We start from the raw sequence: 27,213 nt of genomic DNA, 5'->3' as shown, positions 1-27,213 counted from the left end.
GGCTCCGCCCTTGTGCAGACCAGGAATTGAGGGGTGTAGGGTAGAGGACGAAGGGTCATAAAGATCTGCGGAAGATGTGTGCACGAGTAAGGTGGTGGTAGTGGTGGTGGTGGTGGTGGTGGAGGGGAGCCCTGACCTCCCAATGTCACATGTCTCTGCTGCACAGCAACAGGCCCACCCGAGTGTGCTAATGCAGGCCGGTACATGCTGGGATGTGAGAGGTGGAAGTGGGGGAGAAGTGTTTGCTGCTCCCACGTGCTTTCTCCTCAGAGAGCCGCTTGTTGAGATGCATGGAGAAAGAGGGAGAGGGGGGAGTGATGGTAATCCAGCGGCTAATGGAAATATCTTGTCGGGACTCGGTGTTGGTCTGCTGGCGGCCCTGGAGGAGGCAGGCTGTGGCCGCCGTGGCGACACTAAAGCTTTAGACCCTGTTTTAACAAACAAACAGGACAACAGTTGAGAAGTCCCAAAGTCTTAAGTGTGGACCGTAGTTGCTTTTGGGTTGGAGAGAAATCAAAAAATGATAATTAAAGCCAATTTACTACAACTTGGATCATATCGTCACTTGCAAGCGGTTACAATAACATGTACTCACGGGAGTAATTGCTGAGATCATTAGCAAAGCATTATGCATTTGAATTCATTTTCTCTTCCAAATAACTTTGGCTAACCTAGGGGTTTGTTTAATCCGATCATCTGACTGCTCAACAACTTGGAAAGTACAATGTTATGATTACCAACAGAAATGAACTGGAATTATCCTTCAACCCAGCCGTGCTCTTGCCCAACCCTCCACGGGCTCCGGGGCGCAGGGAGACCTCGGGGCGGGGGAACTGTTGCAGAAAGTTGACCTTTAGTTGTCTGCCCATGCAGACGGCTTAGTCAATGGGACTGTGTGATGGAGTAAAGCCTGTGTAAAAGAGCGCACCAAACGCCACGGGGGCATCATGTCCACAAGTCCATTACAGTCACTGACATTGAGCTAATTGACTAATGTGTTTGTGCAGCAGCGGTGGCTTGACTTTGAAATGAGGATGGGGAAAGAGAGAGTTATATCCAGAGAGGGTGGTGTAGACAGTGAGAGAGGGGCGTGGGGGGCAAAGTCGAAGCTCGATGGCTCAGCATTGACATATCTCTGGTTGTTATTTATCAGACGGTTTTCACTGTGTGGTTCAGTTAACCAGACCTTTATGAATCATACTGATAAGATTTCCTGGGTCAGAAACCTTTGAGTTGACGAGAAGGACAGCATGATGTGAGCAGGTAGTTTAAAGTCAAACAGAGCAGCATACTATCATTTAGAGCATCTGTCAATCAACTGGCTGATGAACAGATCAGATTAATACATTTTAAAAAAAAGTAATTTATTGAGCCAAAATGACAACTATTTATTAATTTACTAGCTCTCAACGTTACATTTTGCTCTGTGAAATAGTCACAGACGACTAGGGATAGGTATCGTTCAGATTTTAACAGTACTACTACTCTTACCGATACTGCTTATCCATCCAATACTTTAACGGGACTCTTAACGGTTCTTTTTTTGTTTTTTTAAGAGAAAAAATTAAACGAATTAATAGCAGAATTAACATTGCTTTATTTTGTCATATATACTGTATATAAATTAACCTTTGAGTAACAACTGCAAAAGCATTTGTTTTGAACAAATCATATATAATGTGATAATTAAAATGTAAACTAAATCAAATGAACAATTATTTATAGTGTAAGAAATGGTCATGTTTTGAACAAATCCATGTTTGTATATTTTAGTTAACTCCGTGTGGGCTTTAGGCTGCTAGCATACATAACATACCTGAGGTGGATGGGGCAACGATTTCTGCACCTGTATCCGATGCACTTGGGCTAGATGTTCTGACATATTGCTTGTGTTTCCGCCCTTATAATGAAAAAAACTTGTTGCACTTTTGGCAGCGAGCATTGTCGACTCGACTGAAGTATAACTACACTTTCGACCGTTTTGTTTTCTTCGTCATTGTCGCTAAGAGCAGATCTCCGCTCTGTGTGTCTGTGTGTGTGTGTGTGTGGGGGGGGGGATAGAGGCAGAGAGAGCGGGCCAGACGACAGGCTGAGACAGAGATCTCTCCTCTGGGTTGGAAATTGCATCACTGACGAATGTTTTAATCTTACTACAAATTAGAAACAGAGTTTATGAGATGGTGCAAGATAACATTTATGTAGCCAAAATAAATACAAAATCAATTTTCATAATTTCTCCCATTAACATTGGAGCTTATCGATACTACGGTCTTGAAAAGATTTTCCCCGGGGCTCGTTTAGTACCGGGTTTCGGTACTCATCCCTGCAGACGACATGTTTCACAAACTTTCAACTGCCTCACTCGCCGCAGCATGAGGTTCGCCCAGGAAGGGGTTAATCATTTACGTGACAGTTTTGCACTGAATATTATGAAACCATCTAGAGGCCCTGGAACATTTAGTCTCTATCTGTTAATGCTCTTCAAGTAAAGATCTCCCGGGGAGACAACGGCATCAGGACAAGGGCTTAATGCCAGAAAGAAAAGCCGCCACAGGGCCTAACGTCTTTGCTTTTTTTGCATGAGCAATCTGTGTATGGTTATGTTTATGTGCGCTTGTCTCTTTGTGCTCAAATGTATGCATCTGTGGAAAATGACTCGGCTTCCTGCGCCGTGATTTGTTTTCCACCCTCCTATGTAAAGATTTCATCAGGGTGTGATGATTTTATAGAGCGTCTATGTCAAAGGCAAAAGGAGCAGCAGCAGCTGCCTGTAACCCAAGCTGATTATGAGCATGTATTTGTGTTTATTAAACACCCTCCCTGCCATCTGTTCCATGTATTGTGATACACAGGCAGAGGCACGTGGGTATGAGCCTGATGATTACACAACAGCCAGGCCAGTTCTGCGGCAGCGGCGTCTCACCCGACACCGACGCGCCGCCAGTTTCATTATTCAGACTTTGCTCAGCGGAAGGGGCGCGCGAATCGAAACGAGACGAGCAGACAGACGGTATCAAGTGTCAAATACACATGTAGGACCGGAGAGAGACACGGAGATGCTCCGCACATATCCGTTGGTGGATGTGCGTAACAGATGCACACACATTACTGAGAGAAACATGATTAACACGTGAACTGAAGCATACGTAGAGGTGAGGTGTGTGTTGATGTCATTATGCTTAATACAACAAGAGATCGCTGTGTTTTTCTGTCCTCCCATCTGTCTGCCAAAGGTCACAGGGGTTAAAAAGAGCATTTAGAGCTCATGGAAAAACAAACAAGTCTATTATCACTGATGAGTGATAATTAAGCATTTGATGATTTCGCCTCTCGCTACTTTGTCTGCATAATCATTATTCGTGAACCCAACACATTTAGTATGTGGGAGTGCAAAAATGACATTAACATAATGATCATAACCTGAAAAGTGGCCTATTCTATGAAGTATACTTCATATACTATAGCAGTGTACTAAATAGAGTGTATATATAACGCAGCTTTACAGCTCTTTATCTGCCTGACATGAGTTATCACTTCAGATGTTGATTGCTATCTGAAGAAGAGAGACGAGAGTTTGACTTTGGCCGGCTGTAATGGCTGGGAAAATGTCTGATCTTTTATCTCTTAGAATGTTACCTAATGTGTAACCACGTCGTCGGCAAGCAGCGTTTGCATGTCAGCAGAATTCAAAACCGAGATATAGATTTTTTTATAAAATCTTACACAACCTGTGGATATGTACTCTTTTTTTTATGACGGTTATGTTCAAAAGAAAATATATTTTTTTAATTTTATTGTAGTTTTCAAGAGCAAGGCACACCTCATTGTGTGTAATTAGGTTTACATATACAATTTATGTATATCCTTGATCGGTTTAATATAGAAGAAAAAGTGATTATCTCCAGTGATTTAGTATGAAACCTGTATAAAGTTGGGTGGACCCACAAGAGACAGATTAAAAAAGAAAACATCATAACTTGGTCTGTCAATCGATTTCAAATATTTAATCATAATTAAGCACATGATTGTCCAGTTAATCACGATTAACAAATTAATAATTTAATACTCTTATCAACATGGGAGTGGGCAAATATGCTTGCTTTATGTATATATTTATTATTTGAAATCAATTAACACAAAACAATGACAAATATTCTCCAGAAACACTCAAAGCTACTGCATTTATCATAGAAGTATGCTCAAATCATAACACGGCAAACTGAAGCCCAACAGGCAACAACAGCTGTCAGTGTGTCAGTGTGCTGACTTGACTATGATTTGCCCCAAACTGCATGTGATTATCATAAAGTGGGCATGTCTGTGAAGAAGAGATTCGCAGATACCTATAGAACCCATTTTTCATTCACATATCTTGAGGTCAGAGGTCAAGGGACCCCTGTGAAAATGGCAATGCATATTTTTTTTTCCAGGCTAAAATGTAGTGTAACTTTGGAGCGTTATTTAGCCTCCTTTGCGACAAGTTAGTATGACATGGTTGGTACCAATGGGTTCCTTAGGTTTTCATATGATAGGAGTAGCTTCACTACTGAGCCTGCTACAAACTCTAAAAGACAGTAAAGCCAATGTTTTCCTTAGGTTTTCTGGTTTCATATAACAATTTCTTCACTCTAGTTTTAAAACTGAGCCCGCTACAACCTCCGAAATCGCAAGATGCGTTTAAGAAATTAGTGGCGTTAAAACAAATTTGTGATAACGCTCTATTATCGCGTTAACTTTGACTGCCCTAATCAAAATCAAAGGATCAGATGCCAAGATATCCTGACTTTTAGTAAAGTAACGGTCAAACTCAGCCACAATGCAACAGGATAAGGGCCCCCTCTGCCTTTTTCTTTCATTTGGAGAAAATTATTTTGATTGGCTTCAGTTCCGTGCATTGATTGTCAAATAGGAGATCTAATTGAGTGCTGATTTTGCTTCCAAGTGATCAGCGGGGACCCCATGTCTAGCCATGTCCTGTCTGTACAAAAGAGTAATTTGAAGGTCGACACTTGTGGTGGCTTGAGTTCACAGTTTTAAGACCGGAGTGCTTTGTAGTTTTATTAGTATAAAGTTCTTCTCATACTTCTAAAGGCATTTTTGGACATTCAAATTAAAAACACAGAATGAGTGATGTACAAAATGTTTGACAGGATGACGGGCTGGTGACTGGGCACCAGTGATAACCTCCCGGTTTCCTATGACGGCTGCCTGGATTTGTGCTCTCTGTCTGCTCGGCAGAGGTCCTCTAGTCCCCACAAGAACAAAGTCAACGACATCAAAACAGTATCAGACATTACTCAGAGCAATAACACGCCTGTCAGATCTGAAACACACTTCCATTGGCCATCAAACATCCAAAAGCAGAATTTGACAGATGAACAGGACGGACACAGCAGCAGAATCACATCAGGACAAGCAGGACCACATAACGTCTACATGACTGTCTCTCCTCAAAGTTCTTTTGCAGTGAATTGTTACTGAAGTGAGTGACATGAAAGCAGGCCCTGAAACATATCCCTACACCAAGAAATGTACAGACTGTCCAATGGATTTCAGGTCTGGATGACATTAACAACAGCAGGGGGCGTTTTCACAGACGGTGCCATATCAAATATTGAAAGGTTCCAGTAAAAATTCACATACAGTACAAGAGCATGCAGGGAGGCAGAGCGGCGTCCGGATCACTGGCGGAACAGATTTTGCTGAATAAACAGGGAGAAGTCCCAACATGGACAGGAGAGCTGTTTCAACTCAAGAATAAGTTGTCGGGGCTGTTCGTAGTGTAGCGAGAGAAGAGGCTCTCCTTTTATTCAGGGTCTTTGTCAAAATATTCTTTGAAGACGCGATAAATGTGGAGCAGTGGCTTCAGGAGGAGGAAAAGGTCTACATGAAAGTGCCTGTAAACAACATCTCTCATGTTTTCTCTTCACCAGAGGCATGTGCTGACACTCATAAATCCTTCAAGATGTCTTATCAACTACTTCATACCGTACATCAGACTGCACTTACAGTCTGAGCGATGCATGCAGCTTCCTTCCTCTCAACTCAGTCAGAGGAGGAGGAACGATCTGTCTGGTCTCATTGATTAATGTGGATGCCAATTTGCGTCGCGTGTGTCTTACTAACAGCTTCAGACTTTAATTTCATACTTACAGGATCTACATTATGTTGTTGACTCTTTTATTTAGTTTTTTTATTATTTAGTAGGGGCGGGAAAAAATCAATTCACCTGTATTCATGTATTGCGATGTTTTTTACGATTTTGTAATACATTTTTTGAATGCCTGAATCGATATATTTGCTTTGTTTGAGTCTATGCCGAGGTAGAAGGAAGTTACCACTTTTATTGTTGTAGTCTGAGTAACGTGACGTCATATCTGTTTCAAGAAAAACAAAACCGAAGCAAGAAAGCAGAAAACGGCAGAGAGTCTGCGTGGATACGAGCCTCAATACTCCAAGTTACCTTGTGATTCCAAACAATATTTACAAGAGTTAAACACAATATTTATCTAATTTAGTCATTTTAAATATTAAATTTGATTTATTAAGTTTCTTTGACAGATGTACTTTAGTTTCCCATTTGCCGCTGCTATCATCGTTCAGACTTAATGGATACATAATGTGTGTTATGTAATCCAGGATCAAACCCGTACCTGTGCACAGGATAAGACAGTGTGACAAGTTTGTAGTTCCTCTGCATGTTTACTTCCATGTTCTATATTACAAGTCCCTTAGCGCAACAAACCAGGAAGACAAAGGGCCCTGCCTTCCTGTTTGTGTGCTGCTGGGAAGTGGAGGGGGAAGGCATGCCTAAGAAATCAGGGGAAATTAGAAGCACACAGAGTCATCATGAACGCACAAACCTGGAAATCATACATGACAAGAAACCTGTGTTTTATTTATCTTCTTTCAAGCCCTCGATGGAGCACATTTCTGTGAAGTGTGGAGTGTTTGATATTCCTTCCTCATTTTCCCTCATTACATTGAATTGCGAGAGGCCGGACTGCTGATAAAGTGCGTTAACCAGATCACTTGACTCTCCTCTTTCTCTGTCTTTTTTCTTTAGTTATAGTTCCGTGAAAATGTAGCCAAAGTTGGCCCCGAATTTCCAGCCCAGTCGCACAGCAGATATAGTCACGAAATATAATGTATTGATTCGTGTACATAGACCCGAATTCAGCACAAAATCAATTTGTATGTAATCCACGTAATTGTGAACCGGGAAGTATAGAGAGTGGTAAACGCGCATAGGGAGGAGGTCGGGGTGGATGGGTGGCTTAAAAAACACAGGACCAGGATACTGGTGTTCATGTCCCGTGTGAAACCAGAAGTCAAAATTGATTTATTTGTCACGTAACTTCCATTCTTAAGTAACAGCACTTCCAGAGTTATTTTAACCCACACTGTGTTCTTTCCCTAAAGCTAAGTAAGTACTTTTTGTCACGTAACTTCCGTAGGCCTACTTACCACTCCTTGTGTTATTTTAACCCAAACGGCGATCTTTTCCTAAACCTTTTTGTTGCCTAAACCCAACCAAGTTGATTTTTTCCTAAACCTAACTAAGTAGTTTTATTTTGAAAAGACTGGAGCGGAAATTGTCTCATTTCTTGTTTACCCTGTAGTGTTATTAATCGAGCCAAATGTCAGTTTTTTTCAATACTGTGCCTTTTTTATAAACTTTCTGGCAGTTCGACTCCAGGATTAATTGAAATTGAGCATAAAAAGAAATAGATAAACATACTTTCCTACTTCCCATCCTCCCGTCTTCTTTCTTCCCCTTTCACTCCTTGACTTTTCTCCCTGTCTCTGTTTTCTTCTCCCTCCTCCGCCTCCCTTCCTCTTTTTCTCCATGCGATTAGTCCCGAATCATGTTTCCAGGCGGATGTACTTCTCGGCCAACTAAGCCAATAAATACGGTCTACGTGATTGATCCTTTTGCCTGTCTTGTTTACACAGTGTGCGCTCGCCTGCGCCCAAAAGAGACGTTGACCTTTCACACACGGGGCAAGCTCACCCTCTTTATCTCGCGTCATTGTGCAGCCGAAGAGTCAATCGCAGCCGATCATGTGGAGAAAGGGTTCCGCTGACGACGGCGGAGAGAAAAAACACTCAGGTCTGTGTGAGTGGGGATGACGAGGGAACAAGGGATGTTTTCCTCTGATGTTCACGTCCGTATAGTTTCATCGCCCCTGGCGGAGGGCTTATTTATTGAAGGGGCCGTGTGTGGGAGACAGAGGCGGCGTTGTGCAGCCACTGTCTCATGAATCAACTGCTCTGGTGATCTTGTGACCCGCCGCTCCCCCCGGTCAACTCTTGAGTTCAAAGGTTGTCTCTGAAGCTTGTCTCTAAAATGCTCTTCAACATCATAGAGGAAAAGTGTAAATTGGCCCTCTATTGGTGGTAGACTGGACATGCATGTTTTCTGCAGCATTGTGCTTTGCATTGACACTCTGAATGAAGTTTCCAGCTGTCTCATCCCTTTATTTCCTGGTGATAAATGTTACAATAATTCATCGCGGTAGGTTGTGACTTGAAATTTTTTGGTGGTTCCAGCTTCTCAAATGGGATGATTTGCTGTTTTAGCTGTTTTATTTTATCATTGTAAGATCTTTAAGCATTTTGGACTACGATTACATGCACAAAATATTCAGTTTTTTGCCCTTATTCTGAAAAAATATTCCTACAAAGCTGTTTACATGGCTAATAGAAAATGAATACTACACTAATATTCCTGTTTAAATGCAGCCGTGCATACTCCGATGAACGTAACCAGTGGCGGACTTGTTCGACCGTGTAAACACAGCCTCTTTCATTTCTTCAACTGCCTTCATGAAAAAAGGTTTACCCTAACCCTAACCCTAACCCCTAACCCTAACCCTAACCCTAACCCTAACCCTAACCCTAACCCAACCCTAACCTTAACCCTAACCCTAACCCTAACCCTAACCCGTTGCGATATATGCGCATATCCAAAAACCTATTGATATCCAAGTCTTTCATAATGTTTAAAAGTAGGTGTGTTTCTCCTTCCGACCCGAAACGTGGGCTTTTCTTTTGGGCTTTCATCCCTGCAAACTGTCGGCTAGTTGGTTTGTGTACAACACACAGAGCTGTCCGTAAACAGGCAAGAGGCCTTGGGTCCGTGTGTTGCAAACAGTGCTGGAAAGTAACGAATTACATTTATTCAACTACTGTACCTAAGTACAATTTTGAGGTACTTGTACTTTACTACAGCTGTTAGTTGTAAATACAACCTGATATGTACCACTTAAGCCCGAACGTGGTTGTGTATTGGACTATGGGTGCTGTCAAAGCATTTCCGAGCACCCAGCAGCAGTTCGGTGGCAGAGCAGATCTAGTACAGAAACCGATGGATAACTGCAGCTGCTGCTAACATGCTGCTTTCAGTGTAGAAAAAAAGAGTTAATCTCTTGTTATCATGTGATGCCTCCTTCGCTATCCTGTCGGCCCTCCGCGAATGACAGCCATTTGACCTGGTGACCCCTGGCAGCCTATCCCGTTCACCCTCCATAACACACTCTTGTGCTTGACTTATTATGACCACAAGGGCGACTCTGGATCCCGCTTGCTGTCAAGCAGCAGAGTTGTGAAAGGAGTTGACCTCCTGCTCGTGGCCTGTCCATTAGCATACTTGTTCAACTATGTTTTCCTTCTTTTTCTACCATCCTCCATCGTTCTCTTCCACTTTTCTCTTCATTTTTTTTTTCTCCCAGCGTTGTCCCTGAGGTATAGGGGAAATGGAAAGAGGGAGTGGAGCAAAAAAAATAAAAAGAGAAAGACAGAGCTGAGATATTCTACAGGGGATTGTGGGAACCCACTGATAAAGGCTTGCATCTTAATCCATCCTAAGGCCTGTCTTACGGTGTACTATGAGCTTTTATGTGATCATTAAGAGTGTGGGCTCGCATGCACGTCCATGTGCACGCTTTAGGTATGAATGTGTGTACGTGGGTTTGCGTATTTGATATGTTAATGTTTTCTTTTTGTGCAATCACTGATGCAGAAGTTCAGTCCTTTGAATCTTGCATTTCAAGGCTCTCCAAATATCTTCAGTGAAAACACGGCACACCTCCTTACTTTGACAACAAGGCAACGCTACTACACAGCGAGTGCATAACGACTTGTTTTATGGCTCATAAGTGTATTAAAAGCACTAATTAATGCGCCGCAATTCTCCCTCTAATGCAGTGCACTAGGTAGGGATCTCTCTCTCTCTCTCTGAGCTTATGCCTTCAGCTCCCTCGCTCCTCCTTGAGCTTTAGTGGAATTTGGCTGATGTGCGCCGAGGGGAGGAGAGGAGGGAGGCGCTCATCTTGTTTCAGTGCTTTATGAGTCTGACGTGTACGTCTGTAATTGCGGTTATGGGTGATTAAACTCCCGATGCCCCTCAGGATCCACACAGCCAGCTATCAGTCAGCGTCAGGCCGAGCCGCTGCTTTCAGAGCTCAGATTGGTTCATCTCGGTGTCTGTCCCTCGGATGACGCTGCTGCATGTCACTCTGTACCGTATTCTACAGTGGAGCCGCTTATTGTTTTCATGATCACTGAGTCTATTGGGTATTTTTTTAGGGCTGTCAGTCGATCAAAGTATTTAATCACGATTAATCGCATGATTGTCCATAGTTAATCGTGATTAATCGCAAATTAATCACATGTTTTTTTCACCTGTTCAAAGGTGCGAATGTATGTATATATTTGTTATTGGAAATCAATTAACAGCACAAAACAATGACAAATATTGTCCATAAACCCTCACTTGCTTGGGGTTATCATAAAGTGGTCATGGCTGTAAAGGGGAGACACGTGGGTACCAATAGAACCCATTTTCATTCACATATCTTGAGGTCAGAGGTCAAGGGACCCCTTTGAAAATGTCCATGTCCAAAATTTATCGCAAGTTGCGTCAAGAAATTTGAAGAAAAGTGGCGTTAAAACAAATATGGGCTATTCGTGCTATTATCACGTTAACTTGACAGCCCTTGTATTTTTAATTCAATCAATTAATCAGTAAAATATTAGCAAATAAGAACAAAAGCCCCACACAATTTCCTTTCGTGTTCAAGTTTTAATTTTTTATTTTTTTTAACAGTTAAAAACTCTCAAAAGGAGTCAGTTATAATCGTGTTGAAACGGTTAGTTAATTGAACAGTTCTTGATTTTGATAATCAATTGTTTTCATTGTCATTTATTATGCTAAGATGACAAACAATTACCAAGTCCAACTTCAGAAATGTGAGAATTTTCCATTTTCTCTGTTGCAAATATAAATATTTTGGGGGTTTTGTACTTTTGATCAGACAAAACATGCAGTTTGAAGACATCACTTTGGGCTCTGGGAGCTAGAAATGTTTTTCTTTTTACTATTTTTGTACATTATAATGATTAAATCACGATTAATAAAACACTTAAATTGATTATCACAGTTGTTGTTGATTACTTTTCTGTCAACCGGATAATTACATCCTCTATGATGTGGATACTTGGTTATAGGAAGCAAATGAGAGGCAAATCATGTCTAAATATGTATGTCGTGTGGGTGGATGGAAGACATGTATTGGAATGAAGCATTTGTTGATCATTTCGTGGTATCTGTATGTTTATGCATTCATGCGCAGTGTGCTTTCATGCATGCCGTTGTATCTGTACGGTGTGTTTGCATGTGTTTGAATTCTATTTATGGCCAAAAAAAAAAAAAGGGAGTCCTTGAGGCCCGCTGTTTCCTGGTCTAATTGGCATGTTAATCATGTCTCTGTGGTAGGGATATCAGTGTGCATGTGTGTTTGTGACTTATCTCTCCCGAGGCAACGTGTGACCGCGGGAGTCTTGTCCTCCTCGCCGTCCTGCTGCTCCGACACTCCCATAGCGAGAGTTCCTCTCAGCTGTGGAGAGATAGGCAGCCAGGAATCCGAGCCTCGGCCTATCACATGGAGGTTGCGTCCAAATAAAACACTTCAGCATGTGTGTGGTAATGAGGAGCTGTGTATTTGTGTGCGAGTTATCTGTCAGTGGCCTCCTCCTCCTCCTCACATTAGTTTGCCGACTTAGCTGAGCCCTTCCTCTGTTGATGTTTGGATGTTTTCTCTTAGTCCCCCCCACACACAGTACCCTTGAAGGCAAAAAGGAAAAGAGGAGGAATCCCACACCCTCTTTACCCTGAGGACCCCTGTTAGTCATGGCAGGATGACCTCATAGAGGAGGATGCAGGGTCGCGAGGGCAGGAAACATAAACAAAACACAGAAAGACAGAAATGTCAAGAAACAGAGGGGTGAAAGTTAGAAGAGAAAAACACTCAAGGGAAGAAATAACTCCTGTTGCACCACATCTGAAGACCTTTGCCTAGACTTGACTGAGGCCGAGTGTCTGGGTCAGCCCAGGTCAGCCCCTCTCCGTAATGTAAAAAGGCTCAGTTGGACGGGAGGCCGGGGGAATGACAGAAGCTCGGCGTTGATTAATGTGTGACAGCCCACGTGGACCATAAACGCCATGAATACACTGTGAACTCTCTCAAACTGCCACGCTGCTTTATGCGCTTTTTAGAAACACAAACTCTGCATTGTCATGAGTTTGTCTTCATCTGCACTGCAGAACGCTCCTTATCAAGTCATGTTGGTGTGTAAGAAGTGTTGTCCTTTAAGTGTTATTTTGTAAAAATCAAGAAAACAGAAAGTGCTTAAGTGCAGTAGGAATTAATGTAAACAGTTCAGATTAACTTGTTTTACAGGAGGTGTTAAAATCAGGCTTCATTTTTCTTCACTGTGGTGCATCAAAATGCCACATTCTTGACTCTTCTAAGATGTTTTGAAATATCTATATTTCCATTATTTAGGCTTGTAACCTCAGTTGCTCTAATATTAGTTCAGTAAATAACAACTGAACATGAAAGAGTCCCCTAAAGCTGGGCATACACTGTATGATTTTAGCCCGTTCCTGGCCCGAATTTTAGCTGCACGATTCATTTTAGAATGGGGACTGAATTTCAGCTTTGTCAGGCATCTTTGCCGTGCGGTGTACACGGGGGACAGAGGACGGAATAACTCCTACCGACAAGCAGTCGGACAGTCGCATGAATTTCTGACATGTCCAAAATTTGGGTCGGCTGTCCACAAGCTCTCGATTTCCCAACGTCAGTGCCTTTTTTCTGCTTTTCTTATAGCAATCAGAGCGTAGCTATCAAGATAACAATGTAGGCTACAATAGATATAGTAAAACGTAGCTAGCTCACGTCCAATTATCTCTGCAAAATGGACAAGCCATACTGTCTTCCTAGCCACCTGCAAGTCCATATACGCCGACGCCTCTTTTTTTTTTAGACGTTTCAGCAGACAGGATGGCACAGATGATCAAGGCAGCACGTTTCTGTCTTGTTAGCATTGTGACCCGTTCAGACCTTTGCTAGCAAACAAACTTTACCTGCCTTGGAGCTTTGAAACAAATCTTTATTGACAACTGTCAACAGCCAGAAGGTCTGGGCTTTTTTTCTTCTCTATTTTACACGTACAGTATGAGCACTGAGGTCGTGGCCAACGATCGGACCGTACAGTGTGAACACATAAATCGTGAGCTTTGGCTTTACATCTCAAACAGTCTACTCGTACAGTAGGAGTAGGAATTACTCAACACCTTTTATAAAATCGTACAGTGTATGCCTAGCTTAGAAAAACAACAATTTTTCCATTATTTGTGTTTTGAGCCCCACGCTGGACAAAGCCAAACTGAAGCTTGTTTTGAAAGTCTTAAGGACTTTTGGGTGACGTTCCTCACCATCTACCTGTGTTCCATTATTCAGTCAAGGCACAACCCCGATTTAAGGATGTATAAAAGAGGTCAAATGTATGTAGTTTGTCCTTCTTTGAACCCTGATAAAGATCTAAAAAGGTCAGAACCAGTTATTTTTCAGTTGTTACATGAATAAGCTGCGTAACTAAAGATAACTATTTATCATAACTTCAAGATTTCAACCCTGTTTTCTTCAAGATGTTAGTTTCTTAAGTGTGTCCTTATATTTACCCTTTGATCACACCACCATCCTTTTAGACGTAATTATGATTCTCGACTATTCTTGGTGTTTTTGAGCCTTTTGATTTACTCTCTCTTTTCACTGGACAGAGTAAAAAAACAACCCTTAACTTGGTGGAAAAACCCGAGCTGAAGCTCCTTTTGAAAGTTTTGCTGGACAGCATGTGTTTGTTGGAAAGCAGCCAGTGAAAATGCAAGAGAGGGGAAGTCAGCAGACTGGCTGTCTTCTGTTCACTGTTGTTCAGATTGACTCTGTCAGGCCAGCCTTTGAGGCCCCTGATCCAGGTGGTCTGTTCTCCACGGCGCCCCCCCCTTCACCCTCTCCTCCCTCAGCCTCGGCCATCCCGTGCCCACAAACATGCCCGGCATCAGCAGCTTCCTACCCAGAGCGGTGGCGTCTTCCCTCCACCAATCGCAAGCCTCCGCCGCTATGGGCACATCGGTGTGAGCCAATGAACAACACCTGTTTCTCTCAAGCATGGCCGTCCATGCCAATCATAACACCCACTTTATTTGGCCTCTGTCGCGAAGCCAATCCCAACACGTAATTCTAGGGCATCCAGGCCATGAGAGGCAGAGGCAAAAAAAGAAATATGGATATTATCGCTGGGGAACGGACCTTCCAGAAAACGACTTTCTCAGCACAAATGTCACAGCAAATGTGCGTTGTGTCATTGCATCATCGGAAAAAAGTATCTTGCAGTAAAGCAACCTTTTGATAGGACTGAGGGATCATTGTTCAGTTGTGAGACTCTGGAAAAATGACTCATTTTGTTGCCTTTTAAAAGTGTGAAAGCTTTGCCTGTAGCTAGAAATCGTGGACATAATCACATATGTTTTAACTTTTTCTACCATTTATATATATCTATATATATATATATGTGTGTGTGTGTGTGTGTTGCCTTATATCATATTGGAGATGCAGTCTTGTAATAGTGTAGCCTTGTTATTAGTTAGTTATTATTCTCAGGTGTCATGTCAATCTTTTTAAAACAGGTTTCTTTGCAAAAAGATAGTAACAAATGAGCGTATTAAAAATGCTGACATACAGTACTTTCCCAAATAGCTTGTTATACCCTTTTCCCACCAGGTGCAGATTTTTTAAACATGAGAAAACCCGCTAAAAATAGGCAATAAACTCCTTTCCCATTACCAGTAGACGAGTATGCCTTCGTGTTTTTTTTTCTGGTGGGTCACGTTCAATGTCACAAACAGGGTTAGGAAAGAGTGAAAATGTTACAGTGGTTACTTCTTTTTTTATATATATATATACATATATATATATGTTACTTATTCCGTTTTGGGTTTTGACGAGTTTGAATAAAGTGGATTTTACGATGATCAGCAAGGTAAAATTACAGTTTCTGTCAATGGAGTCTGGTAGCTTTGAGGAGAGCATGTAACATATGTTTTTTTTCTCATCTAACTCTTAATTAAGGGTTTATTTCGACCACACCAGTGTTGGTGATTGTTGGAACAGTGTAAAGACTAACAAAGATGGGTTTGAGGAATTTTATTTTGTTTCTGTCGAGTTTGAACAGCAAGGTAAAATTACAGTTATGTCAGACTGGAGTCTGGTGGCTTTGAGGAGAGCATATTAAATGTATGCTAATAAATTATAATAATTGTCCCAATTCCTGTTGACTTTATTTATTATATATTCACTTCATGTCATAGCATTGCACCGGAAAAAGGGGCTAAAATTGGCGTCCACCCGGGTGTCATGTTTCCATCACTGCCGATTGGAGCTGGAGTCGATAAATACCCGTGAATACTGCAGAGTCATTTGTCCTGGGAATGAATGCCGATTGTAACTTTTTCTCACTGATGACAAAAGCCAGATGTTAGGGGGTGTTAGTAGTTTTTTGTCCAGTGGGAAAGGGGCTCTAGAAAGAAATTCATGGCAATTATTTGACTTTTCCTTTAAGGATAATACAGCGTATCTGGGAATCACATGCTATGTCTGTTTTTATATGATAACTAAATTTAGCCTAAGACCACTGGATTCTATTAATTCTCTCTTTGTTTATGTGATTTAGCCTCCGGTTTATTGGAAGATAGTTAATTAAATGATGGCATGATTATATACTTAGAAAGAAGTTTTGCATTTCAGCACCTGCTGACGTTTGTGCATGTGTTTGAGCATGAGTGTGAGTGAGCAATGGTATAAACTAGCTGAACGGTTGATTATAAGTGGGTTTTCCAGTTGTGTTCTGTTGTGGTCCACAGTTAGTTTTAACTAAGTAAGTATGTTAAGTATTTGTTTAGGGCTAGAAGTCTGGTCGGATCAGGATTGATTTAGAAATAATTGCGGGTAAGAGGTTGGATCTTTGATGCACAGGGGCAAGTTTCTACGGTCCATTAAATGAAAAAATATGTCCTTTATGAGCCCTCTTGAGTCCAAACTTTTTGGCCACAATGTAGCTATGTTGTTCTGGGGATCTGCAGTACACTCCTCTGAAGCGTCCTTCCTCCCGCGGCTCAAAGAGCATACAAAAGACCGGGGCAGCAGTCAGTGCTGCTGTTTAGCTGGAGCATCAACACCTGGAGACGGATCCACTCCCAGGTGTTTGTGTTGTGTTCGTGCTGTCTAAACACAAGCTAGGAGCGTTAGTCATGTCCCCGGCAGAACCGATGGGTTCCATAATGAAGGAGAACATAAACATGGGTGAAAACACAAGCACAGCAAGTAAAAGAGAGGGGGGGAAAGAAAAAAGAGAGAGACAGCAAGGCCGGGAAGCTGATGCAGGTAACTGCGGAGAGGAAAGAGAGCTGGCAGCCAGCATGAAAGACTTCGCTGCTCCGAACTGGGATTATCCTCCACCTCTGGGGAGTCCCTCTGATGAGCAGAGAAGGCAGGAGGAAAGACGTGGAGAGAAATTGAAGGAAACAGGGACAGAGGAGAGGGAGGATATAGGAAAAATGAAACGTGAGAGCACGAGCACCAGGGAGAGATAAAGAGACATAGCTCTCATCCACATGGATGCCAACTCCTCTTACGGGCCTGCTGATTCTCACGATGCGTCAGTTGACCACCTTTGTGCTTTTTTTTCTTTGCTTTTTTTTTTTTTTTCAAAACATGCCTCCAACCCCCTGAAGAATGTCCCGTGTTGCTAATTCACCAGAGAGCCATGTCCTTGTTTGATCTGACTCCATCCTGAAAATCATCTCTGCAGGATCAGACAATATGAATCAGTTGTGATCATTCCTCTCTGACAGAAAAGACCCATGTAGCGGATGCATGTAACAAAGATCTGCACTGCAAGTACAAATCAGTGTGTTTTCTGGAATCAAGTGTAATTTATCTTTATTGTAGTGCAGCCATCTGTTTGAATGCACTGACACTCACTTCTAGATAAGTTGATTTTTTTTAATGGAAACAGTGCTGGAAGAAGGAGACGATTGATCGTCTAGTCAAGTGACAGAATATTCAGGATAATCAGATGATCATTTAAAGGGGACATATCATGAAAAACTCATCTTTTTCAGTGCTTGTGCACTCCTACAAAATTACGTTCCCATACAAACTAAACTGCATTCTCAATTACGTTTCGAAGGAAGCGTAATATCTCCCGGATTTCTCCCGGCCTTCTGTGTATTATCGCTACAACCATATTTGTGATACGTCAAAGACAAACGCAATCCGTGACAAAATGCAGTTCCCTCCAAACATTATTGAGAATGCAGTTTGATTTTGTAGGATTTGAATTTTTAGGAGATGCGGCTGCCCTTCATATGTCACATACAGACTCATTAGAATATATCGCCCCCCACGTCTTCACCCACAGCTTGAGAAATACCTTTGTAAAGGTGCACCTTATTTTTTTCTTAAGCCAATCAGAGCAGACTGGGCATTTTCAGGAGGGGAGCTTAAAGAGACAGGCGCTAAAACGGAGCGTTTCAGACAGAGGGTGAATACAGGTATATTCAGACAGACAGTATGAGAAAAATAATGTGTTTTTTTTAACATTAAATCATGTAAATATGTTCTAGTAGAAACCTAAAATGTAAGTATAAACCTGGAAATGACCATGATATGTACCCTTTAAGACATTTATCAAACAAAAATGTTATGTTAAGTGTGATGATTTGCTACTTTTGTCTGTTTTATATTGTAGATTGGATATCTTTGGGTTTTGGACCATTGGTTGGACAAAACAAGCTAATTAAAGATGTCACTTGATGGCATTTTTCACTATTCTCTGAAATTAATTGAAAATAAGTAATTGAAAGATAAATCAAATCTGAAAATGATTGTCAGTAGCAGCCATGCAATCAACTTTTTCTAAGAATGTTGTGTATTTGTGAATTATGTGTATTTTTTTATTTGCTTTATTCACTCTTGATTCAAGATACGGACACTCTCCTTGAAAATTCAACTTTGTATTGAATCCATGTTTAGATTTTCCCCACATGATTTAAGAAAACAGGACTTGTACGACTCAATAACGGACTAAAACTTGCTTTAAGATGAAGATTTCCTCGCAGTGCGTTAGGCAAGGAGCTCATTTGAAACTTTCCAGCCGAATGAAATATGCGTTTGAAACAGAGCATTCAGTGGAATAAGGCTACGGCTGTTGACATAAGCTGTTTGAGTTGTCCATGTGACTTATTTTGTTGAGAATGGGCCAAAAGGTAATTGATTTTGTGTGTACTGGACAGACTGTCTGTGTGCGATGGAGCAACAGAAAGGGGCGGATGAGGGGGCGGGGGGGTGGTAAGGTCAGGCCTCATCAGTCAGTGCAACTATATTTTCATGATTTTGTTTATTTATCTTGGATGCGGCGTCCCACCGATCCTGCGCCACTCCGCCCTGCAGGATTTTGTGTTATTTGTTTGCTATGAGTCGAAGAACCGATCCAAAGTACACTCCTCCAGTGACAATCGCACACACAACACACACATACACACACTCACCAGGACATACAACCCCCTCCTCTTTTTTAGGCGCGTGTGTTCCCGGCTTGCAAGTCCTCTTCCTGCAGCACGTACACACATAGTTTCCCATCTCATCCCCCCCGACTGGCCCCCAGGGGCTCCAGCTTTCTCTGAGACTCTCTCGCGCTTTCTCTTCCCTCCTGCTCCTCGTTTGAATCATTCTTATCTATCTATGAATCTCTCTTTCTATGTGTCCATCTATTGATCCATCCATCCCATCCTCCCCTCTTCCTTTATCTCAGGCTTGTTCCCCAGAGGGAGAACGAGACAGGGATGGGGGGCAGTTCCAGCTCAGGGCCAGGAGCCAGAACCTTCTCCATTTGGATTTCATTACAAACAGACCGGTACGTCAAAGTAGAATGATAATAAGATGGGGGAAAAAATTAAAGAAAGTGGTTTCAAAGGCTTGTAATGTTGTCAATAAATTCAAGCATTCCGCTGAAAAAAGGCTGTGATATTGTTTCTGTGTCCAAAAACGTATATGTGAAACAGCTTCTTTTGTCTTAGCCAACACTAACTGAATATGATCTAAATCACATGTAAACATGTCCAGCTTTGTGTAGGAGAACAGTAACTGTTTTTATGGGCCGTGATACTGCCTCTCCAAACCCAGCTGTGGGGGGGCAATCCAGGTGTTGCACAGGATCAAACGCACTCACACACACACACACACACACACAGAGTACTCAAGTTTTGATGTGTTTCAGTGCTTCCTCAATACAAATGGAAATCATCCATCACCTGCTGCCTCTGAACAAGTTGTCAAGTGGCAAATTCCTCATTCTGATGTCACCGGAGGGAACGGACAGTTTGTTTTTCCTCCTTAGTAATTGGCATAATTAGTCTCCACAGACTGATGGCTTCATGACTACTGAGTCATAGCAAGACACTTAGAAAGCAAGCGGACGGACCTTGTAGATTAATTTCTCTTCCACCTCAGTGGCAGTTTTTCCTTCTTCCTCAAACGTTTCATTCAGAACCTTTTCGGTTTAAAGAGTACCTTGACCCTATTCTCCCATGTTTTTGTGTCTAAGTAACTAATGGGGACAACAATTTTTTTAATTGGTCCAGTGTTGAGGGATAATAGCCTCAGATTGTTATTATAAATGTCTGACAACATTATGGAAAGGACCCTTTAGAGAAATAAAACATATTTCTTTACCTTTTGCGTGATTCGATCTGTTCGTTATTGTGTCCCGCTCAAGGAGAAATCTTGTTGTGAAATCTGAATATCCGTATAGTCTGGCTCAAATAAATAACATCATCAAATTCAAAGACCTCATCCACGTTGCTGAAATCATCTATATATTCAGCCTGTGAACATCTTTTGACACAACACGACAAACTGTGCCCGGCTGGCACTCATGTTTCCACCATGGATTTATTCCACTATTCTACCGGCAACACGTCACCTCGCCAGATTTTAGAACGAGACTTCTTCTTCAGCGAGATTCTTTCCATAATGTTGTCAGACACTTTTAATAACAATCAGAGCCTGTCATGGCAAAAATAAGCACTTTTAGTGAATGTAAATGACGGGGCCAGCTTGCCCCAATAGCACCATATTGTAGCCTGTGAGCGGCTGCCGTCTACAGCGTTCTCCCTCAATACTGGACCAATTTCAGAAAGTGTTGTCCCTATTAGTCACTTGGACACAAAAACATGGGAAAATGGGCTCACCTCACTATGTTCTTTTTTTTTTTTTTTTTTTTAAATAGGAAATGTGCCGTGTGACCAGTTAATGATTCTGGACTTCTGGTCTGGACTGGGAGCTGATTGATTGATTGGTTGGATGTCATTGGTTGTTTAAACCTTTTTTACACAATTTGTTGAAATTTTAGATAGGAGTAAATTTAGGTTAGTCAGAGATCCATAAATTAGTAATTTGATAAATTGCCTCGAGCAGGCATGATGGGAAAAGAGTGCACGGTAGTGAACCCTAGAATAAACTCAAATTTAGAAAAAAAAAAAAATTCAACCCTTAAGGACTTAGAATCAACACAAGTAGGCAAATCTGTTAACTTGGAAACTTGTTTTATTATTTCTACAAAAACTGACCATACTGCTAAGTTTGGCTCGAGTGGTTGCCCAATTCACACCACGGCAGATGGGGCTGCACAATTAATCAAAATTGTATCGACATCACAATAAGGCTTACTGTAATTTTCAAATCGCATGAGGCAGAATATTTGTTAAAGGCAAAATATGTGTCAAAATACCATTTTAACTTAAATATTGTGGTGCTGCCGAGATGTCCTGGCCTACACATTATATCCTACAGACTTAAGAAACCGTCTTTGTTTGGTACAGATCACAACAAAAATCACACCATAATCATTTTAATATGTTTTGCAAAGAAAATGAGAATAATGATGTAAAGATTATCATTCCCTCTAATTTCGCAAATCATATCGCAGTTGCAATATCAGTCAAAATAATCATAATTGGATATTTTTTCAAAATCTTTAAACCTTAGCAGATTACATTTTCCAAAGCACGCTTAGTGTTTCTGAACGTGACTTTCCCTGCCTTTGAAAATAAAAAGGCATTTATTTCCTTTCATTTCAGTACAGACAGGTAATCTAGCAGATCTTGACACTTGCTGGAGAGAGGTAATGCATCAAGGTGCCTCGTTTAATGTTGTCAAACGTACGATAGCATAATTGACAAAAATGTGAAAATAACCAAATTCAGTTTCAGATTCCTCATAGCTGCTGTTGTTAAATTACACTCAATCTTGTGTTTTGCAGCCACGTTTTTATCTCCCTGTGTTTGTGTGTATATGTATATGCTCGGCCATGAGCCTTCAAGTGTGCTTTGGCAGTGAGCGAGCCAGATAAGGGCCGGTGTTGTGATTTTCATCTGTGGGTGCAACAAAAGAGGAAGCTCGATGAATCATAGCTTCCTGGCTGACTTGCATTTCCCTGGTTACTGGGATTCATACAGCAGCCTCAGATATGACAGCTGAGAGGGCCTTAACAGCACTAATAACATTTTTTTTTAGCTTAATCTATAATGTAGAAAAAAAAAAAAACATTTATTTAATGGCAGGGGTTCCAAAAGGATAGGCATCAAAAATCAATCTTTACTTCATTCAAAAAGCCTGTTGTTCTTTAACATCTTGGAGTTTGTTAACATACTGTCCCCTTGCTACTTGCGAAGCCTCCATGTTTCTGAAAAGGCAACGAGTCCTCAATAAGACCCGAAGAGCTTCAGTTGCAAATGTAATCTTCCTCCCCTGAAAATCCACAGGCCGCGGTGGTAATTATCGCTCCATGCCACGTCTTTGATCAACCGCCATTGTCAGTCGCTGCTCCTGATGTAAGCTGCCGAGCAAAGGACGGCCAGCGTGATGCATTCACCATGCCGGCTGTCCTTCATCTGTTTATCACATCTCCTTCTCAGTAGTCTTTTCACTCTCTTTGTGTCTGTCTCTCCACTTGTTGCTCTCTTGACGATTTCAGATGTAGCAATTTGATATAGTGATGGAAAAGGTGCACATTTGTGGTGCAAATAAAGCAGACTTGGAGATAGTCTTGGTGGAGACCACCACTATGCTCTGAGGCCATTTAGGGTTAGAGTTTGAAAGCATTTTGTCAATAGTCTATCCAGCTGACATTGAGGTAATCAACCCCCCTACTTCCCATCTGAATGGCCAGTATGTTGCACCTCTCCTAGTTCTGCAATCAACATTGTTAAATACAATACTTTCGTCCAGATGCTAACCTCTGGATCTGAAAAGTGAAGCCAATGCAGAGGTGCCTTAAACTTAAACTCACTTGATTTATTACCTCCGTAAACATTGTAAACAAGTTTACAGGCTGCAATTATGATGATAAAGAAAGTGGATGACTTAAAATAGTTGCTTAACCAAACTGCCTTTGGCTTTGCTTCACATAGAGTGCGACAGAAATGACTCTTAAAACCTGGAAATGAGTTGCATTTTAGCACTTCCGGTTCCCTCCTCTGGAAATCAATGGGCTTTTTGAATGGGTTTTTAGTTAAATGCCTGAAATACATATAGTCTGCAGTTAACACAATCTTAAGACATTTTAACATTTTGTTGTACAATATAAAAAATGTCAGCAAATATCCCACCCTTGAATTTTGAAGCTTTTATGTGTCGTCAAAAAGGCGCTTGCTAACAAGTGGTTAAATGAGACTACTGAACGTCATCACGCCGACTCGTCCGCCTTTACAGCCTCGTTGTGTATACTCGCGCTCATGCGACGGTGGTGTACTTCGTTTATAGCCTAACGTTAGCTTTTTACTTCAGGCGATTGCATTTGCACTTAAAAAATGATAAAACTGGTGTTCATTTGTGGAGATTATCTTGCTGAACAAAACGTGTAAGTATCATAAACGTGTGTTTGCCACAGAGCTTATTTTCTGCAATAATCCAAAACCCAATGGAAAAATCCCATCGGCTTTTTGTTGAGGGAACCCAGGGTGATCACCCTGGTTGGCCTACAAAAATATGTCATCCCTGGAGCACTTTATTCCTTTAGGTCAGTCTTGTGTATAAGTTAGTGTAGAACATGACAAACAGCATGTCCGATTTTTTTATACTGTATTTCGAGGCTTCTGCTCCCAGCAGCATTTGCTCAGCGCAGCTCAGCTGGCTCTGAGCTCCCAGGGAGAGATGCTATATCACCTCCGAGCTAAAGAGAACAATTAGGCCATATCAGCAGATCAGAGTGTTGGCAGTCGGGGCACAGCCAGCAGTAGCGCCAGTAATCTGTGGCTTAGCTGGCACCTGGCCACAGCCAGCCGCGGCTCCATGGCCTCTTCAGACACTTAAGAGTCACCAAGGGCACCGGCGTGCCCCAGGAGCTTGCACTTTCATCCACACGTTATCAGGCCGATGAATTGAAATGGGAGGGAAATAAAGGGAGCCCGCTAGAGACAGAAATGAGTAAAAGGGAGGCGGGAGGGAAAGAATTAAGTCTTTAATGAGGGCAGTTGTTTCACAGGCAAAAAGAATCGGGTTATATCAACACTATCAAATGATGGCTGTTAGCGGCCCACCTACTGTGAAATTATGGGTGGCCTGTTTTGGGTCTTTTCTGCCACTTATCCCACATTAGGGCCTTTTCTCTTTTGCTTTCTCTTTTAGTTGGTTTGTGGATGCCAGCAGACAGTTGGATACTTTGAGCCGTCACAAAGGTGCAGCTGCTCTGTCTGATCATATCTCGTCTTCACAGGAGTCGCTGTTAACATAAACGCCCTCATCACTGCATGGCTTGTTGCACCTTCCTCAAGCTTTGTTTACTGTATTGAGGATGTAGAACGGTACACCATATTTTTCTCACAAGCCAATCAGAGGAGATTTTTTCGGGAGGGAGGGTGTCTTAAAGAAACAGGGCGCTAAAACGGAGCGTTTCAGACGGAGGGTGAATACAGGTATATGCAGACAGACAGTATGAGAAAAATAATGTGCTTTTGAACATTAAAGCACGTAAACAATTTCTAGTAGAAACCCAAAATGCAAGTACAGTATGAACCTCCAAATGAGCATATGTCCCCTTTAAAATGCAAAGATTTGCTGCTTTTCTCTGTTTTATATCATTGCAAATTGATTTGTTTTAAAAAAGGTGCAGTGCAAAAGTAACCTTAGCCAGCGCACAATCATGTTTTACATCACCTACTCACATGTCATCAGCCAGTAACACCAACTCTCACCCACCCTAAACACACACACACTCTCTCACTACCTTTCTCCTATCCACAGAATAAACACATCATATTATAGATGTTTACTCTTTGAATGGACCAGATTAGTCTGTTTATATAGTGGCAAAACAGTATGAGACATTCCCTGATTAATGAGCCCACATGCAAACACACACACACACACACATGTTGACATTGGTATTTAATTAAGATCACAGATAGAAAGTATGATGCTGAAAACAAAAGGCTGATGAGTAATGATTTAATTGTTGAATCACATATAGAAGCGCGTATACGGAGACATTCATGGACCATTGAGTAAAACATCAGCCTGCTGTCGTCATGGTGATATAGACATCAGCGGTAAAAACTCTAAAAATGAAGCTGTTATCCCGACTACTGTGTTATTTTGGGCTCTGGGTTTTTACGCAACCGACTGGATCTCTTGGGTTTTTATGTTGAATGTTTTTCCCTCTTCTTCTCTCCTCTTCCTCTGAACACATCCTGAGAAATGCTAATGACTAGCGTTTCATCCTGACTGTGCTCTGGTGCTGGGCGTGCTTCAAAAACTGACTCACCTGCCTCTCCTAAAACGTCCCTGTGAATGGTAAAAAAAAAAAAAAGATCCGCTTGTCGCAGCAAATCAACAGATGAAGAAAAAAAGAAAAGAACCGTGGCTGCCTCATTGTTGACAGGTCGCAGCTTCATCCAGATTTCTCTCTCTCTGTATGAGGAACTTCAGTTTGCTTTTGCGCTGCGGTGAAGGTGCAAGTGACTCATGACTGCTTCATTTACGCCAAAGTCAATCCATGAAATGATCGCTTTTTTCCTGGCTGCTGTGTCGCCGATGGCATCATCGCTCGGCTGACCCACTGCCAGCAGGGTGGTATAGAAAACCCATTGTGTGCTCAGGGATCTGCATGGAGCCAGTGTGAATAATTTTTCGTTTGTTTGTGCACATTTGTGTGTGTTTATGCTGCATTGAAAGCTCTGAAAAAGTCTCAAGAGAAGGCGGGATTGCACAGAAGCTATAGGGGTATTAACCTAAAACTGGCATCTCAACTCTAAGCATTATGATGTGTAACTATTGACAGTCAATTCCACTGATCGCAATTGAAGAGATTTAAAGTCAAAAAGGCAACTGGATGTAAAGTATGTGATTTACTGAGATTTATGAGCTCTCCCTCTCTGTTTTCGCTGCATCCCACGTCCTCGTGTTCCACTAAATCTCCCCCGTGGCATCAGTGGATGAATAATAGAGGAGGAGAGTTAGCCGCGGAGTGAAAAATGGGCATCTGTCTGCTTGTGCATAGGCACACGCTTGTGACTGTAAATGTGTTTTTAAAAAAAAAGGGAAGACACATCAGACCGCCGTCCAGAAGTAAAGTGAAGGAGACATCGATGGGGAAGACATAGTATGAAGCTACAGGAGCCACTTGTGAGGAAAGAAAAGACAGACTTAGAGGTTTGATCTGCTCAGACTATCGTGGGGGGTGTCGGGGTGGACTTTCTATCTATAATGCATCATCCTTTCCTGTTGGCAGAGGCAACACAAGCTCATGGGCTGGTTAGAGAATGCAACCATTGGTATTAGCTCTGCAGCCAACTGAGTCATTTCTAGTCTTCATAAAAGCTGTGTTAAGGCAGTGGTTTCGATTCTGTTTGGGTTGTTAACCCCTCATCACAGGTTGCATGTGTGTATGAGCTGTTGACATTTCAACGGGAGTGATTTTCTCTGCTCGATTAATTAATTTCAGTCCCGAAGAAGTAGATTGATCCAGTATATTCAAGTTGATGTATGTAGTGCTTTAAAAACAAAACAAGTTTGATCTGATCACTAGTGGACAGCTTTATATTAGTCTGTTCACACCTGGCATTAGGATGCGTTTCCACATGCGTCTTGAGTGACCACTTGTGATCGAATCTCACTTCCCCGCTCTATATGCAAATAAACACGTAGTAAACACATGACTAACACAGCAGATGTTGTTGTGATGTAATATTACAGGAATATCAGTAGTTATATCCTACATGTTTCTGAATTTGGGTACATTTTATTAACCTCAAACTTTAGGGTTATTGTCTACCGGCGGGTGGTACCTCCGTGCCGCCGCCACCACCGCCTTTGCCAGACAACAGCAGGGTACAGAGCTTCAGAGAGCCGGGGATGAGAGGCAAGGCACATGAATAATAACACAGACACATCACCGACATTGATAATAATGCACTTTTCGTGCCTAGTCTGATAGTCTTTAGATATGTAGCCTACAGATGTGACATATTTTAATAAAATAAAGTTGCACCGACAGGATACAGTAGAGCACAGAAGCCGCTTCTGTCACGAGGCTTGCGTCTCGCGTGTTGCTGTCTATTCACAGGAGGAGCGCAGTGAGACCCTGCGGATCCAAATGGACGGTCCTTAATGTGGCTCAGAACCAGGACCCAGGCCCAGACCACCTCCGAATGTGGTTTGAGCGATCGGACCCTCATTTTGTTTTCTTGAGGCTCCTTGAAGGGGTCCTCCAGGTTGTAAATGACAGACTAAAAGAATTAAGGAGAGATAG

At 41.9% G+C, this 27,213-nt stretch overlaps 1 protein-coding gene across 5 annotated transcripts in view; it reads left to right on the top strand.

Annotated features, from left to right (window-relative positions):
- Window positions 1–27,213, top strand: part of rxraa (retinoid X receptor, alpha a) — a 176,481-nt gene that overhangs the window by 95,385 nt on the left and 53,883 nt on the right. For 4 of the 5 annotated variants that reach the window (XM_074617714.1, XM_074617715.1, XM_074617713.1 and 1 more), the window contains exon 3: window positions 19,219–19,320. The exons of the other annotated variant lie outside the window; for it this stretch is intronic. In XM_074617714.1, coding sequence (XP_074473815.1) covers window positions 19,219–19,320 — 102 coding nt within the window. The remainder of the gene's footprint in view (window positions 1–19,218; window positions 19,321–27,213) is intronic. 5 annotated transcript variants of the gene reach the window in all.

This window comes from Sebastes fasciatus, chromosome 19, assembly GCF_043250625.1.
Source record: "Sebastes fasciatus isolate fSebFas1 chromosome 19, fSebFas1.pri, whole genome shotgun sequence".
Taxonomy (NCBI): domain Eukaryota; kingdom Metazoa; phylum Chordata; class Actinopteri; order Perciformes; family Sebastidae; genus Sebastes; species Sebastes fasciatus.
This window is presented reverse-complemented; position numbering and strand designations above follow the sequence as displayed.